General features: G+C 43.3%; 1 protein-coding gene across 2 annotated transcripts in view; it reads left to right on the top strand.

The window, feature by feature from the left end:
• Positions 1 to 10: 10 nt before the first annotated feature.
• TOM1L2 (target of myb1 like 2 membrane trafficking protein) overlaps positions 11 to 13,829 on the top strand; it is a 55,978-nt gene continuing 42,159 nt past the window's right edge. For both annotated transcript variants that reach the window (XM_063413975.1, XM_063413974.1), the window contains exon 1: positions 11 to 109. In XM_063413975.1, the coding sequence (XP_063270045.1) occupies positions 58 to 109 (52 nt within the window). In that variant the 5' untranslated portion in view covers positions 11 to 57. The remainder of the gene's footprint in view (positions 110 to 13,829) is intronic.

The raw sequence follows: 13,829 nt of genomic DNA, 5'->3' as shown, positions 1-13,829 counted from the left end.
GTCAGGGCGCGGTGCGGGAGGGGTGGGCGCTGGGCCGCTGTTTGTTGTCATCCCAAGATGGAGTTTCTGCTGGGGAACCCGTTCAGCACCCCGGTGGGGCAGAGCCTCGGTACGGCGGCCTGGGGAGCGCGGAGGGGCCCGGGGCAGCCCAGGGAGACCGCGGGGACTTCGGCCAGCGGGCGGGGCTGGAGGCAGCGGGGGGTTCTGGGGGTCGGTGAGGGGCTGTGGGGGCTCTGGGGGGTCTGTGAGGAGCTGTAGGAGCAGAGGATGGAGAGGCTGTGAGAACCCACGGGGGAGATCTGGGCTCGGTAAGGGGCTCTGGGGCTTAGTGGAGGTGTTTGGGGGTTTTGGGGATCAGTGCGGGTTGATGGGGGAGCTGGAGGTGGTGAGGCAGCTCTGGGGGCTGTCGGGGGCCTCTGGAGGTGTGGGAGGGTCTCTGGGGAGAAGGGATTCCTGGCGTGGTGGGGGATTGGAGGTGCTGGAAGGTTTTTGCTTTTGGGGAGTGCTGGAGGCCTCAGTGGGAGAGTCATGTTAATGGGGGTCTTGGAGAGATCAGAGGGCAGACAAGGTCTGGGGGGACTTTGGACAGGTGGTTGTCCATGAGAAGAGAGTGACTCCACCTCGAGATGGATGCAGGAAAGTTGTTGCATCCCCCAGCCCCTTTTCCTGAAGTTGAGTGCCTTCTTCCAGACCACCCTGTCATTGATCCACTTTTTCCCAAAGTATTGAAACCTCCCTGTACCTCTGAGTGGGCAGGGGGGTGATGTGGTTTAGAGACACAAATACGCGCTGGGTTTCCAGCCTGGAGGCTGAATTGTGGTTTTGGTAACGCTTTGGTGCCATTAGCAGGTTGTTCTGAGCGAGCTTTCACTGCCAGTCAAGGCCTCCCTGGGCTGCTGTGGCTGCTCCCTCCCTCCACAGATGTGTTCTTTCATGGCTACTCGTATTTTGGTCTGGTTTGCCATGGCTGGAGCAAAGAAGAGAAAGGAGAAAGCCTGGGCATCACTTGTGCAGAGTTTGGTAACTCTTGAGTTTTCATCTCAGCTGGGTGGACTCTCAGTGCCTCCTGCTTTCCTCTGCTGGGCCCTGAAGAAATTTAAGATCTCTGACATTGCGGTGGGAAGGAACAGGCTGGCTCAGGTTCCTGCAGTGCAGGAGGGTGGGCAGTCCCAAAGCCAAGGTGATGCTCAGTCGAGCATGTCTCCTGCAAGGGAGAGCTGGGAGAATTGGGATTGTTGAGCCTGGAAAAGGGAAGGCCTTGGAGTGACCTAATTGCAGCCTTCCCATACCTGAAGGGAACCTGCAGGAAAGATGAAGAGTGACTATTTACAAGGGTCTGGAGAGACAGGACAAGGGAGAATGGCTTCAAACTGAAAAGAGAATAGGGGTAGATGGAATACTGGGAAGAAATGCTTCCCTGTGAGTGTGGGGATGCCCGGAGAAGCTGTGTCTGTCCCATGCCTGGGAGTGTTCCAGGCCAGGTTGGATGGGAGCAACCTGGGATAGTGGAAGGTGTCCCTGCCCATGGAAGGGGTGGAATGAGATGATCTTAATGTCCCTTCCAACCCAAACCACTCTGTGATTCTATAACAAACAGCTATGCATAGTCTAGCCTATAGCTATTCTATGTTGATTTATGAAATGATAGAAGTCTTTGAAAATCACAGTGATGAAAATTTTGCAGAGTGTCAGCTCATGGCCTCAAACCTCTTTTCTAGTCCTTTCCTCATGCCCATGTGCAGGGACACCCCCTGGTCGAGGTAGGAGGCCCTGGCATGGGTGAGTCTCACGCTGTGCTTTGAGCACGGCTGAGCTCTCTTTGTCAGTCTATATGGAGCATATGTATAACTTGCTGTTTATCCTCAGCCATCTGGGGTGTTTATTTCTTCTGCTGAGGGAGAGAAGTGCTGAGAATTGGAGGAGAACAAGGAGAACAGCTCAAGTGAAAGGTGATTGTAGAGTGAATTGGCTTTGTTGTGTTTGGCCATCAGAGCACCCCTGCCAGGACAGCTGCTGCTGTGCCAGGCCTCTGCCGTCAGCCTGGGAAGGGAAAGCAGCAATTTGTCCTCTCTTCACTGGCAGCTTCTTTTAGCATCAGTCAGTGGTTTGAAGGAGCTGAGGAATTGTTGGGGGGCAGGGAAGGAGGAGTGGTAAAATCTGCTTTTTTAGCCTTCTGCCTCTCTGACTCTCGCTCTCGCATCCCTTCACTCGCTGCCAACTTTGAGGCTTTGAGCACTGAGCTGCTTCCATCAGATAAGGTTAGGTGTGCAGCTTCCCTTAATGCAGAATTCAGCTGCACTTTCAGAATATTGGTTTGGTTTTTTTTACTCCCAGGGGAAAGAGATAACTGCAGATTTTATTTTGGAAGACAAATTTTTCTGCTTCTCCTATCGCTGCCAGTTATCCCTTTCTGAGACAGCAGTAAAACAAAAGCGTGCCTTGTTTTCAGACACTGCTATTTGCCCAGTGCTTCCACAGTTTGTTTTTCCAATGAGCTTGTGGAATATAATTTTCACTTATGTTTCTCTTCATTCTTTGAAAGAAATGGAATAATTTTGTATTTCTGTTTAAACATATTGTGTTGTACACAGTTGTGATGTTTTCAAGCAAGGCCTAACACTCACCATAAGGGAGAAGTGCAGAAAATCCTGTAGGTCCATCAGTACACCAAGAATGTGTGTTCTCTGCCAGGAAGTAGCAGAGGTTCACGAGAAGATTTAATTAGGGCTCTGCAATATCTGCAGATAAATGCCAGGTCTGAAAGAAAAAAGATGTCAGAAAAGGTTTGGGGAGAGCTGAGAGAGGTAATACAAGGGATTTTCTCTTTTCTCCTCTTTATCTGGATAATGTCTGAAGCTAGGCAGGCTTTTTATGTTAACTCTTTTGCTTAATGTGGGAAAGTAATGCTAGGATGAGCTCAGAGGATTTGTAATGGAGATGGATAGAGTCTCCTATATCTAAAGTGCCAGTTGAAATGGCAGCCAGGTTCCTCATGGCTGAAACCTGCCTGATTTTTGGACTGGCTTGTATGGTACCCTCTATTTAATTCCCAGTGGTGACATAGCAGAAACAATAGAAGCCATCACCATGGCTGCTAATTACAAACCTCACCTAATTTTGCTGTAATACTTTGATTGACCTGTTGACACTCAGCTGTCCTTGTGTCTCCAGCAAGTCCTCTCCTGAGAGGAGTGGTTGGTTTTTGGTGGGGCTGTTGCATGGAAGGCAGGCAGCTGTACCTGAGAGATTTCTAAACTAAAAAAAAAAACATTTTCATTCTATATTGCTTTTTACCTGGAGGTTGCTGGGAAGGGAGCTTATAGCATCATTTTACATATAAACCAAAAATCTCACCCAGGATTTTTGTGGCAGAATCCCATACTTCCCAAAGGTTTTGTGAGGTGTTTTTCAGAAGGTCTTTGTGAAGGCTGCTGAGAGTCTAGAGGGTGGAATTGGGTGCCATGGGCTTTGTAGGCTGCCAAGTACATCGAGGTTGACAAGATCCTTTGTGGCATTGGGTGCTGGCCTAGTTCTTACGACTGAACTGTTTATTTTTTCCAATCACTCTGTAAATACTGTCTTGAAGAATATCCTGAGCAGTGAGGAGCAGAGGAGCAGGAAGATGTGTAGTAAAGCAGCACTGACAGAGTGCTTGCTGTGTGGAGAGGGATAGGCCTGGAAAAAAAGCTGCAATTTACAGTAGTGGGAATTTGCCTTGAGATTCACCATCCTGCCATAAATTGCGTTTTTATCTTTCTTTGTTCAATGGAGCCATCTTTAAAGTGTCACCGCTCTATTCAAGGTTATTAGAACAAATACCCTTGCTGCAGGTTAGAGAAAACATCTTTGATGATTAAAGCTGATTGAATTACAAGAATGTGGAGTGCTGGTGACTCTTTTTTGGCCATTCTGCTTATTTGACTGCAGCCATGTGGCTTATACGTGAGGACACAGGAAAGCCTGGTTTAAGTTTTGTTTTGTTTTACTCTGGAGACTTTGCAAAGGCTTCAGGAAAGTGCTTATTTGTTTGAATCCAAACCAAATCTTGCTGCTGTTCCCCTCGTGCAGGTGCAGAGGGCTGACCTGGGGCACTGAGGTGTGAAATGGGCTCCTCACAGGGTGCTGGGCAGGGCATCCAGGTCACTCTTGGTCAGGCTCTGGTCAGGGCTGTGTGTGCTGCTGAACTCAGCTCTTCTCACTGCAGCCCCAAAGCTGCCTGACCCAGAGCCAAAGACCTCTGGGAGTGAAGTTCAGCACCTGAATTGAGTGCGGTGAGACTTGAAAGTTAATTTTTAACAATGCAGTAGGAATGAGGTTGTCCTGTGTGGCTGGGAGGGGGGATCAGGTGCTGCTGGTTTCCACCCCTGGTCCCTGTTGCAAAAGGGAAGTTTGAATGCACAATGCTGGTCTGGGCACTTGCCTTGGAGTCTGTTTTTGGAGGAGAAACGGTGTGGTGATCTAATAGAGAGTATTGTTTAAGGAGGCTACAAAAACAAGGTTTCAGCAAAAGATACAGAGGCACTTTATTGAAGCAACAGTGAGGCAGACAGCTTTTCAATTGATTTTTATCAAAGCACTTGCAGTTTCCATTCAAGGCTATTAAATTGATAATATATATGGTGGATACAGGCTGTTTTCAGAGCTGCTGTTTTGTTCCTCTTTTTTTCTTTTTTTTTTTTTTTTTTGCTTTTTAATGGGAAAATGCTTCGGCTAAGGGGGTTTAAAACACTTTTTTATTTTCCCTTCCATAAGAAGCACTTGAGCCTTTTCTTCAGGTTTCTTATATCTCTAAGACTTTTATGATTCTTAGATAAAAACAGTTCCTAAATGAATGAGTTGATGGGTACATGTAGGAACAGAGAAATGCGTTAGAGCCAGCAGCCCATGGTAGTCCTGTGGGAGGCATTAATCCAGGCTTTCTTGTCCAAAATTTCCCTAAATTACCTTCAGAGTAAACTTACTACTCTGCTGTGCTGTAACTGAAACATGTTTTTTAATAGATGAGCCTTTCCCCAGTGCTAGAAATCAGTGTTTAAAGTGCACACCATAATCTTAGGATGTGGTCCCTATAAAATATCATTTTTGCACTGTGCTGTTGGGCTCTGAGCACTCTCTCTCACCATTCATTGCCTTATAATGAAATAAAAAAGTCCTTTGCATTTACTCACAACCATGGAAGCATTGTCCCTTATTCTAAGGGAAGATTTTCTTTGTATAAGGTGGCACTAACTTTTCTTGCTGTATCAAAAAGATGATTTTTGCCTTTGCCTGCAGTGAAAAGGGCACAAGAAGTTCTCTCCTCAGAGCTGAAGTACTTTTCTAGGTCCTCCTGTAGCTGGTCAGTGCTTAGAAATCCAGCCCCCCACTGCTCATTCAGAATTGTGCTTGTCATGCAGAAAGAGCCTGATAAAGTGCTTTTAGTTTTAAAAGATTATTTGGATCTGCTTTCACTTCATGACAATGGATTATGTTGTAAGGAAAATCTCCATGAAATACAAAAATGGATATCTTTGCCTTTAAAGGAGCAAATAAATACCAAGTCGTGAGTCTGGCAACTTGGAGAAACTACGTACACGTGTGAAGCTGGGTAATTAGTATAATGCCATTTAATACTGGGTTACTAAGACTGGATTTATTTTATAGGCACAAAAGCAGATTGTAGTTCATGAAGGTATTATAACATGTATTTTTGGGTAATGCTGTTTTATCTCTTTCAGCATGGTACTCTTAAATGTATATTCCATATGCTCCTAATAGCCATCTATATGTGAGAGTGAGGACAGCTTGTTCCCAGCTTGTTACTACTCTGCTCATGAACTCAGCAGATTTTTTTTAAACTGCATATTTAAAATGTGCTTGCCTAAAAACCACAGAAAATCTCCACAAACCCTTCCAACTGATGTAATATTGCATCCAAAACAATTTTCCCCCAAAAAAAGTACTCCGTGTTTTCCTTAGTGCAGAAGAGTTTTAAGGTAGGCAGACTTTCCTATGATTTCATAAATTATGTAGAGTTTTTAATTAACGAATTTTGAAGGTGTTGAAGGGATTTGTGGTATTTTCAGTGGCAGTGGTCCTTTGTTACAGGTTTTAATACAAACCAGGGAGTCAGATCTTCTAGCTATAGGTAACATTTCCCATTGCTTAGGAAGGGGAGATGCAAATCAATCTAACCAGTCTATTACTGGCAGCACTGTCTTGAAATTTAAATATACGCTCCATAATTGTTCTCTACCTGCCAGAATTATAAGGTGCTGCTCCACAATGCAGTTACTCATTGCAAAATCAAACATTAAGGATGAAAAAAACCCATGCCCTGTCTGTGAGCAGTTCTGGCATGGCTGTGTATGGACTATTTACCCATGCTCCTGTATCTCTTGTATCTCTTTCAGTGTAGTCTCAGGTAGCATCAGGAAATTCAAAAATGAGGAGATACTCAGAAGAAATCTGTTGAATAAGTTGGTTATCTTGTAGCCTGCTTACTCCTTGAGAGTAGGGCAGCCCTTTCCCCAGCTGGTCCTCAGAAACCTTCTGGGTTAAATTAGCTTGGGAAGAAATTCTTTGTTCAAATTCAGATCAAGGAAAACATACATAAAGTGAAGGCACAGCTTTGTGTTGTAAGCTGTTCAAACTGTGTTTGAATACCAAGAATTTTTCAGTGTTGGTTTTGTGTTCTTAAGGCAGGAAAGACTTTGTTGCATCCCAAATGTGGTCAGGAATGTTGAAGAGGTTAGCTTGAACATGTTGCATCCTCTTTATTTTCACGGGATACATTTACTGCAAGAAAAATGACTGGTTTCCTATTTGACCCAAATAACAAAAAACCCCCCATTTTTTGCCTAGCTTAATAAATGCAGAAAGTCCCTTTTAAAAATCTGGTATTTCCTGACTTTTTTAACTTTTATTTTGTCTCAGTTATAGCTTTCTGCATTTATTTTCCTTTTGGAAGGAAGGGGGTGCCTTTCCTTGCCCATAAACACAAAAAGCTACCTTGAGTATATTAAATAAATTGCAAGCTTCAGCAGCTTTGCCAGCACATTTTGGAAAGTTTTATGATATTCTGGGCCTACAGGTGAGAGATATTTCATAGCTTTGTCTTCTGAGACTTATAAATATATCTGTATATTAAATAGAAGCATTTTACTTAAGCTTTGGTAACCAAATACTTACTGAAATACAGATAATTTTTTTAAAAAACACCTTTAATTAGTAGTTTTGTCCAAGAAGTCTTACCTAAATATGATTTTGACTGAAGATTAGATACTATTTTGTAGCTTTTCCTCCAAAACCTCGTTGATTGCAGTTGAAGCAATGGACATCTGTTTGGCTCAACACTTTCCCCTCTTACATAAAAGTTGTTGAGGATCTTAACTCCTCAGTTTTCACCAAAAACGCTCTCTGATCAGTTAACAGAGTGTTAAGGAATTTCACCAGTTAATTGGTTCCTAATTTAAGGATTAGGAGAGAAAATATGCAAATTTTATTGGAATATTTCATCTGGAGTGAGTCTTGAAATCCGTCTCCACACTGTGACCCGAGTTATTTCCTGAATTCTGTCTGATATTTTCCTGAGTAGTTGTTATGGGATATAGGCATGATAATAAGATGATTGAAAGTGGAATGTAGAGGTTGGGCTGGATGCAGCATGTATTTGGGTTTGTCTTATCCTGAGCTCACATTTAAGCTGTTGTAGTAAATAGCTTGTTTTTTTCATTATCTTTGAGCTGCCCTTTCTCTACTGATTTTCGGTGGTTTTAATTAGAAGGGTATTTTGCTGAAAAGAGCGAACTCAGACCTTTGTGAAATTTTCTGCTAGTACAAATAATGGTAAATCTGAAATCATTTATTAGACAAGAAGTTGTTATGGCAACTATAAGATGGCTAATCAGAGAGTGAGATCAGTTTTTATTTACAAGTGTAATGAGCAATTAAGTTTGAGCAGCTGTCAGACTTGGAAAGTGATTAAAGTTCAGCAAACAACCCAAATGGGTCAGTGTTCAGTTCTGATGGTTTTCTGACACTGCAGCTTGATCATCTGTGGGTTTTACCTACTGTAATTAAAACTGCCTTTTAAATCCCCATCCGTGCCAGTGACTTGGCATAGCCAGTGAGTAGAAAAACCCCTTTTTCCGACCAGGTTCCTTAATGGGCATTGGCCTGGAGTCTTGCTGTGGGTAATGAGGTGTTTCACGTGTAGCATTCCTTAAAGCAAAGCTGAGTTTGGATGCAGAATCATCTCCTGGCTGTGGTGAGCACCAGGAGGGAGCTGCAGCCTCGCTCAGCCTTTGCACCTCTGAAGGCTCCATTTCATTAAAGGCAGCATTACACAGTTGTTGGTTGCTTAGGGAGCTGCTGCTGGGCTCAGAGGAAGGACGTGCACGGGGTACGTGAACATTAAAGCCAAAGGAAGTGGAGAAAGTCATGATTCACCCAGAAGCAGGAGGGAATGCCCAGGAGAGGCTGACCTTAGCCAGAGCTGGTGAAGCTGCATCATTGGGCTGGTCACAGAGAACAGGGCAGGCTGCTCATCCTCGTGGCTCTCCCAAGCAGGACGAGCTGGTTATCTGCAAATTCCAAAAAACTGCATGTGTTCTCACTGGGAAAATTACTCTCCCATCCATACTCTGCACCAGATCAGCCTGTTTCATTGCTGGGGTTTGCCTCCCTGCTGCATGTGTTAAATCAGCCAAACTGTTTGTAAGCCTTGCTCAAAATCGGTGTTCTAGTTAGAATTTTAACTGTCCAAGACAGTTAAACCAGCAGAGTTATTTTCCAAAATTACGCTGCAGTCCCCTGATACATTTACATTTTTATTAATTTTGCCACACTAATGGTATGATGTAATAGAGGCAACTGCAGCGGAACATGAAATGGATTGGGACAGCTCCTGACCTGAAGAATTTACAAAGTCGTGTGCCTAGATAACACAAGTTGCTGAATGGGGACTTAAGGGAAAATTAAAATGACAGTCTCTGAAATAGGCATTTGCATACTTGACCTAAACTTCTGGTATTTACATTTTCTATTTATCAGTCTTTTTCAGGCTTATGTACAGCAGTGGCACATGAGAAACAGGGCTGTAAAAATGGAACAGAATTTTTAGTAGGGTTATTAGAGACCAAGAAATCCACATTTCTCAGCCCCGAGATGGGATTGCACACATGTATCTTGTTATTGCTGTTGCCTGATTTGCACTCTGGTTTCCTGAGGAGATTGCTTGGAAGTATTTATCTGCTAAGCTTCTGCAGGCACAGCAAGCCTGGCTGCTTGTAATGGGCAGCTGGCAGTGGAGCCTTTCAGTAACCACAGCATTGGCAAAAGTCATTCCTGTCACCTAGTGGAAGAGGAGCCAGCTCTCCCTTCCTCCTGTGGTGAATACTTTGTGTATTCCAGAGGCTGATCCTCAAACCATGGAGATTTTGGAGAGTTGGGATGGGGTTGGAGCTTGCTCCCTCTTGCACAGGCCTGGTTTTGTCCTGTAGAGCAGTGCAAGGAAAAAAAATTGAAATGCAGACTGAAGCCTTCACACTGGAAAACATGACCCATCAGCCCTCAAAAGCTGCAGACTCCTCTGTCTACTTCACTCCATGTGGAGAAGAATTGTGGTTTTCCAGAGGACACAGCTCTCACCTTCATAGTTGTAGGACAGCTGGGGGTGGGAACATGCACGTGGAATAGTTACTACAAGAGTTGTTACATTTAATTTGTAACACATTTTAATTATCACGTGTGAACACTTGCTTAAAAAGCCCCTGTAGCACGCTGCAGCAAAGGAGTAAACCTGTTTTTGTAACTGTATCCTTGTAGGAATGGGAGATTTTGCCTATTTTTTCCCCTCAGTAGCGTTTTCATTTTATTTTAAGCATATGAAAATGTGGGCAACTGATTTTAGGAGTAACCTGTAAAAGATAATACAAATAATTCTAATGTAGGAGCCTGATGATTCTTTCTCGTAGTTTGTTTGCAGCAAACATGTTACAAGTGAGCAGGTGGGAGGGGGAGTTTGAAATATAAGGGGATGGATTTTTAGAGTTTGCAGCTGACGTGGATTAAAAATTCTTAGAACATTTCATCCATGAAAGGCAATTAGTTTTGTTTTATGAATATGAAAAGCACGTAGCTTGTAAGTACTGGAGTGAAGTCCCAAGTGAGTTATTAGAACTTGCTTTACTCATGTAGTACAAAATTGGCCATCAAGAGAAGATAGATTTCAAATATAGCTCACTGACACACTGATCATCCATAACTTTTCATAAAGTCATTTTTTGGGCTCACCTGTAATTACTGGATGCTGTTGAAGTCCTGAATGGGGCAGAGAGTCACAGATCAGGACACCTCCTTACTGTTGATGGTGATTATAGCATGTTGTGCTGCTGGGATATGGAATTGTGATACCTCTCTGCCTGCTTTCCCTACTTTCAGCTGTCCCTTTCTATGAGATCATAAATTAAGGCTGATAAAATAAATGGAGTATGCTTTTTTTTTTAGCAGTTGTCTTTTTTGGCATTAGGAAAAATTATTGTAATCGTTGGTTTTGGATTATTGAGGTTGTCTGTGTGAGTAATTCTCAGCTACTAATGGGCGTTTGGAAAATGATTTTTTTCAGCTTCTTTGTTTGTTTTTTGGGGTTTTTTGGGGAGCCAAAACTGTTAAGAAATTTGGTATTTCTAGTGTTAAGCAACAGATGTTACTCATCCAGCATGTGAGTGCTTTGATACCTGAGATTCTCAGTTAAGGAACTGGTAGCCCAAGTTAAGGAATGAGGTAGCTCCTCCAATCATCCAAATTCCACAGAGAAACTAAAACAGGATGAAAACTCCTTGGCAAGTGGTCTGCTACAATCTAAGTTCTGGCTATGGAAAAGACTAAATGTTGATGATTTTGTTATAAAACACTGGCTGCTGGACAGTGTTCAAAGGAGATTTGGGTACCCATCCTGATGCATTGACCTGTTTAAACAACACCGTGCTGATAAATTCTCCCACACAGAATCATATGGACACGTCGCAGCAGTCACAGTTAAATTTAGAAAAGGCAAATCTGAAGGAGACCATTTCATCACCCAGGAGATTTTAATTTATGCTTTCATGCCTCTCATCCAGAGAAGAAAGATGGACACTCAGAGTGGGATGATATTAAACTACTGCAAGTGTTGCCTAATAGATCACAGATGTCTGTGAAGTGGCAAGTCATCATCCCCTCGACACAACAGGACGAGGGGACACTGTCACGAGATGTGACATGTCAAAAAGGATCATTGATTTCTTGCTCCCCTACTGTAAATCAAACCTCTCCATTCAAATCCATTCAAATCCATTCAAATCCATTAATACAGGGCACAGATTTTAGAAGGGCTTTGACATTTCTGATTGAAGGCTTGGGTGTATCGATTCCTGACGTGAGCAGCTCCCTGTTTGTCAATCCTAAAGTAGCACCATCATCTGAAAACCGTGGGTTGGCAGCGAGTTGGGAGTCTAGCCAAGGTCACTGCTAAAAGAGATGAGGAAACGTGCAGTGAAGGCTGAATTTTGGGGAAAAGTGCCTCTGAATCATGCAAATGGCTTGATGAGCTGGGAGCTGCTTGTGTATGACCTCTCTCTGAAGGACAGCTATTTACGGTACATGGGTCAACATGTGAGCTCTGATGAGTGTCAGGGCATGGGAGGAAGGTGTTTTTCTGCTTTGTTTTTAAAGCTGTGTGGAATGGAGAAGTCAGATGGATTTCACTGCGTTTTAAAGAAGCAGTAGTGTCTCTCTGCCATCTGTTTTAGAAGAGAGCAACTCACATACACATGTCATTCAGTGGAGTTTGCTGTCAGCAGCAACAATTTCTGCTGATGGGGGAACTTCAGGGAGAAGATTCATAACAAAAGTCTTTATTGTATAGAAACACACCGTTCTGCTTGGGATCCAGCTTCCAAATGCTTTTAAGGACTGTGACTAAACTACCATTTATGTCTGAGATGAGAGACATCTGAGTACAGAAGCTGCCTGGACCAGGTTCACCTGCCAGGCCTTTTTTGTGCAGTACAATTGCAGATGGGAAGGTCCGGCTGGTTTTACACCCTGCAAATGTATCAAGACCTTTGAGATGTGATAAACTAAGTGAGTCATGCTGGTATGCTCCCTTGCCTGCTCTGATACTATTATAAGGCTTTCTGTTTTGGTTTTCTTTTTGTTCAGGTGAAGCTCTGATATGAGTATGAAAGAAAAAGTTTTCTTTGTTGTACAGCTCTTAATATTTGTTTAATATGTATTAATCCATTCACCTTGCTCTGCTTCTGAAATTGCAGTGCAGCTATGTTCAGTTAATCACCTGGAGTTTCCTGCACTGAGAGGATGAATTTGTGGGAGATGGTGGGTGATGTTTTTCCTGCAGCATATCTAAATCATGAGAATGTTGTAGCATGACTGGGAGTACCATGAGGTCCTTAAAAAGGCACAGTAATTATGTACTATATATTCATGATTGCAGGTACGTGTGATCTGGAGAGCAGGTTGGAGGAAGTTTGGCATTTGGGTGGCAACTTCAAAAAGAAGAAAACTGGAAAGTTAATTGGAGAAAATGACAGTTCCCACTTTACTGCTGTGCCTTCCATGCCTTCCAGCAGCTCTCAAGCTAAATACTCATTAGGGTTGCTCGTGTGCATGTCCACAGTGTCTTGTTACTTTATTTTAATATAGACTCTGCAGCCATTACCAACTATTCATTTATTCAACACCAGAAACTTTGCCAAAACAATGGATGGAGGATAAATCACTTGATCCCAAAGAGTTTCAATGTGAGCATAGCTAAAAACCAAGTGAAAAATCACAGTGGTCATGACAAGTGGATGGCCCGTGCTGCAGCAGTCCAACCCAAATCACGTTTTCTGTAGTGCTTTGCCGTTCAGATTGAGCCCGTTTGTTCTAGCTGACTGGCTTTTTCCTTGGAAGTGTGAAGCTCAGCATTTTCAGAGCAGTGTGAAATAAGGAATGTAGAAAAAGGACTTGGAGCAGTGAGGTGGCTAATTGAAAAATGCTCTTGGAGCTGCGCGCTCTAACAAAGAAGCTGGCAGGGTTTTATGAGTAAGTCACTCCAGAGCTGAGTTTTGATCTTGAATTTTGAATGAGTCGCATTTATATTTTAATAGGAGCGTTTTGATAAAAAGGAACAATTCTCCTGTTGGTTACCATAATGGCTAAGTGGCCGTGACTGTCTTTTTAAAAGCAAATATAGAGAAACAAGAATAGACTGTTGGGTCCAGGAGTATTCAAGTGTGTTACTGGAGTGTGTCTGTCTCCCAAGTGAGATGCCGTGAACTCAGCAGCTCTGTCAGTGCTGGGGGTCTTTGGTCTTATCTTCATTTTGCTTGGACAGCTGAAATATGTTTCTGTGGCCTCTGTATGGTCTTTCCCCTGATCTTACTGATGGTGCTGTAGGGATCATTGATGAGTTATTGAATCCAAGAGAGACAACTGCAGTCACAAAAAGTAATGGTGCTTTAAAGTGTAAAACAGTTCTATAGGCTGCAGCTCAGAGGTGTCATGGTCCGGTTCATTTGAGCAATCTTGTCTGGTTTGCATTGCCTTGCAGAACTCTTGCTATTTTCCTGGAAGCCCAGTCTGTAAAAGCATTTTGCTTTTACCCTCAGCTGGTGCCCCTCACTTCTGAGAGAGCAACACTGCATTGAGGGGAGGGGGACCAGCAGGATGGACACAAAAACCTGCTGATACTGTGGCTCCTTCTGATCCCTGTTATGCAGAGTGAAATATAATATATCTGACTGTTTGATTCACTAATTTCAGTGGTGGAGCACAGCTGGTAGGCAGGTGGACTGTTCAGAGAC

This window comes from Prinia subflava, chromosome 17 (genome assembly GCF_021018805.1).
Source record: "Prinia subflava isolate CZ2003 ecotype Zambia chromosome 17, Cam_Psub_1.2, whole genome shotgun sequence".
Taxonomy (NCBI): domain Eukaryota; kingdom Metazoa; phylum Chordata; class Aves; order Passeriformes; family Cisticolidae; genus Prinia; species Prinia subflava.
Note: the sequence above shows the minus strand (reverse complement) of the source record. Positions and strands in the feature narration are given on the sequence as shown.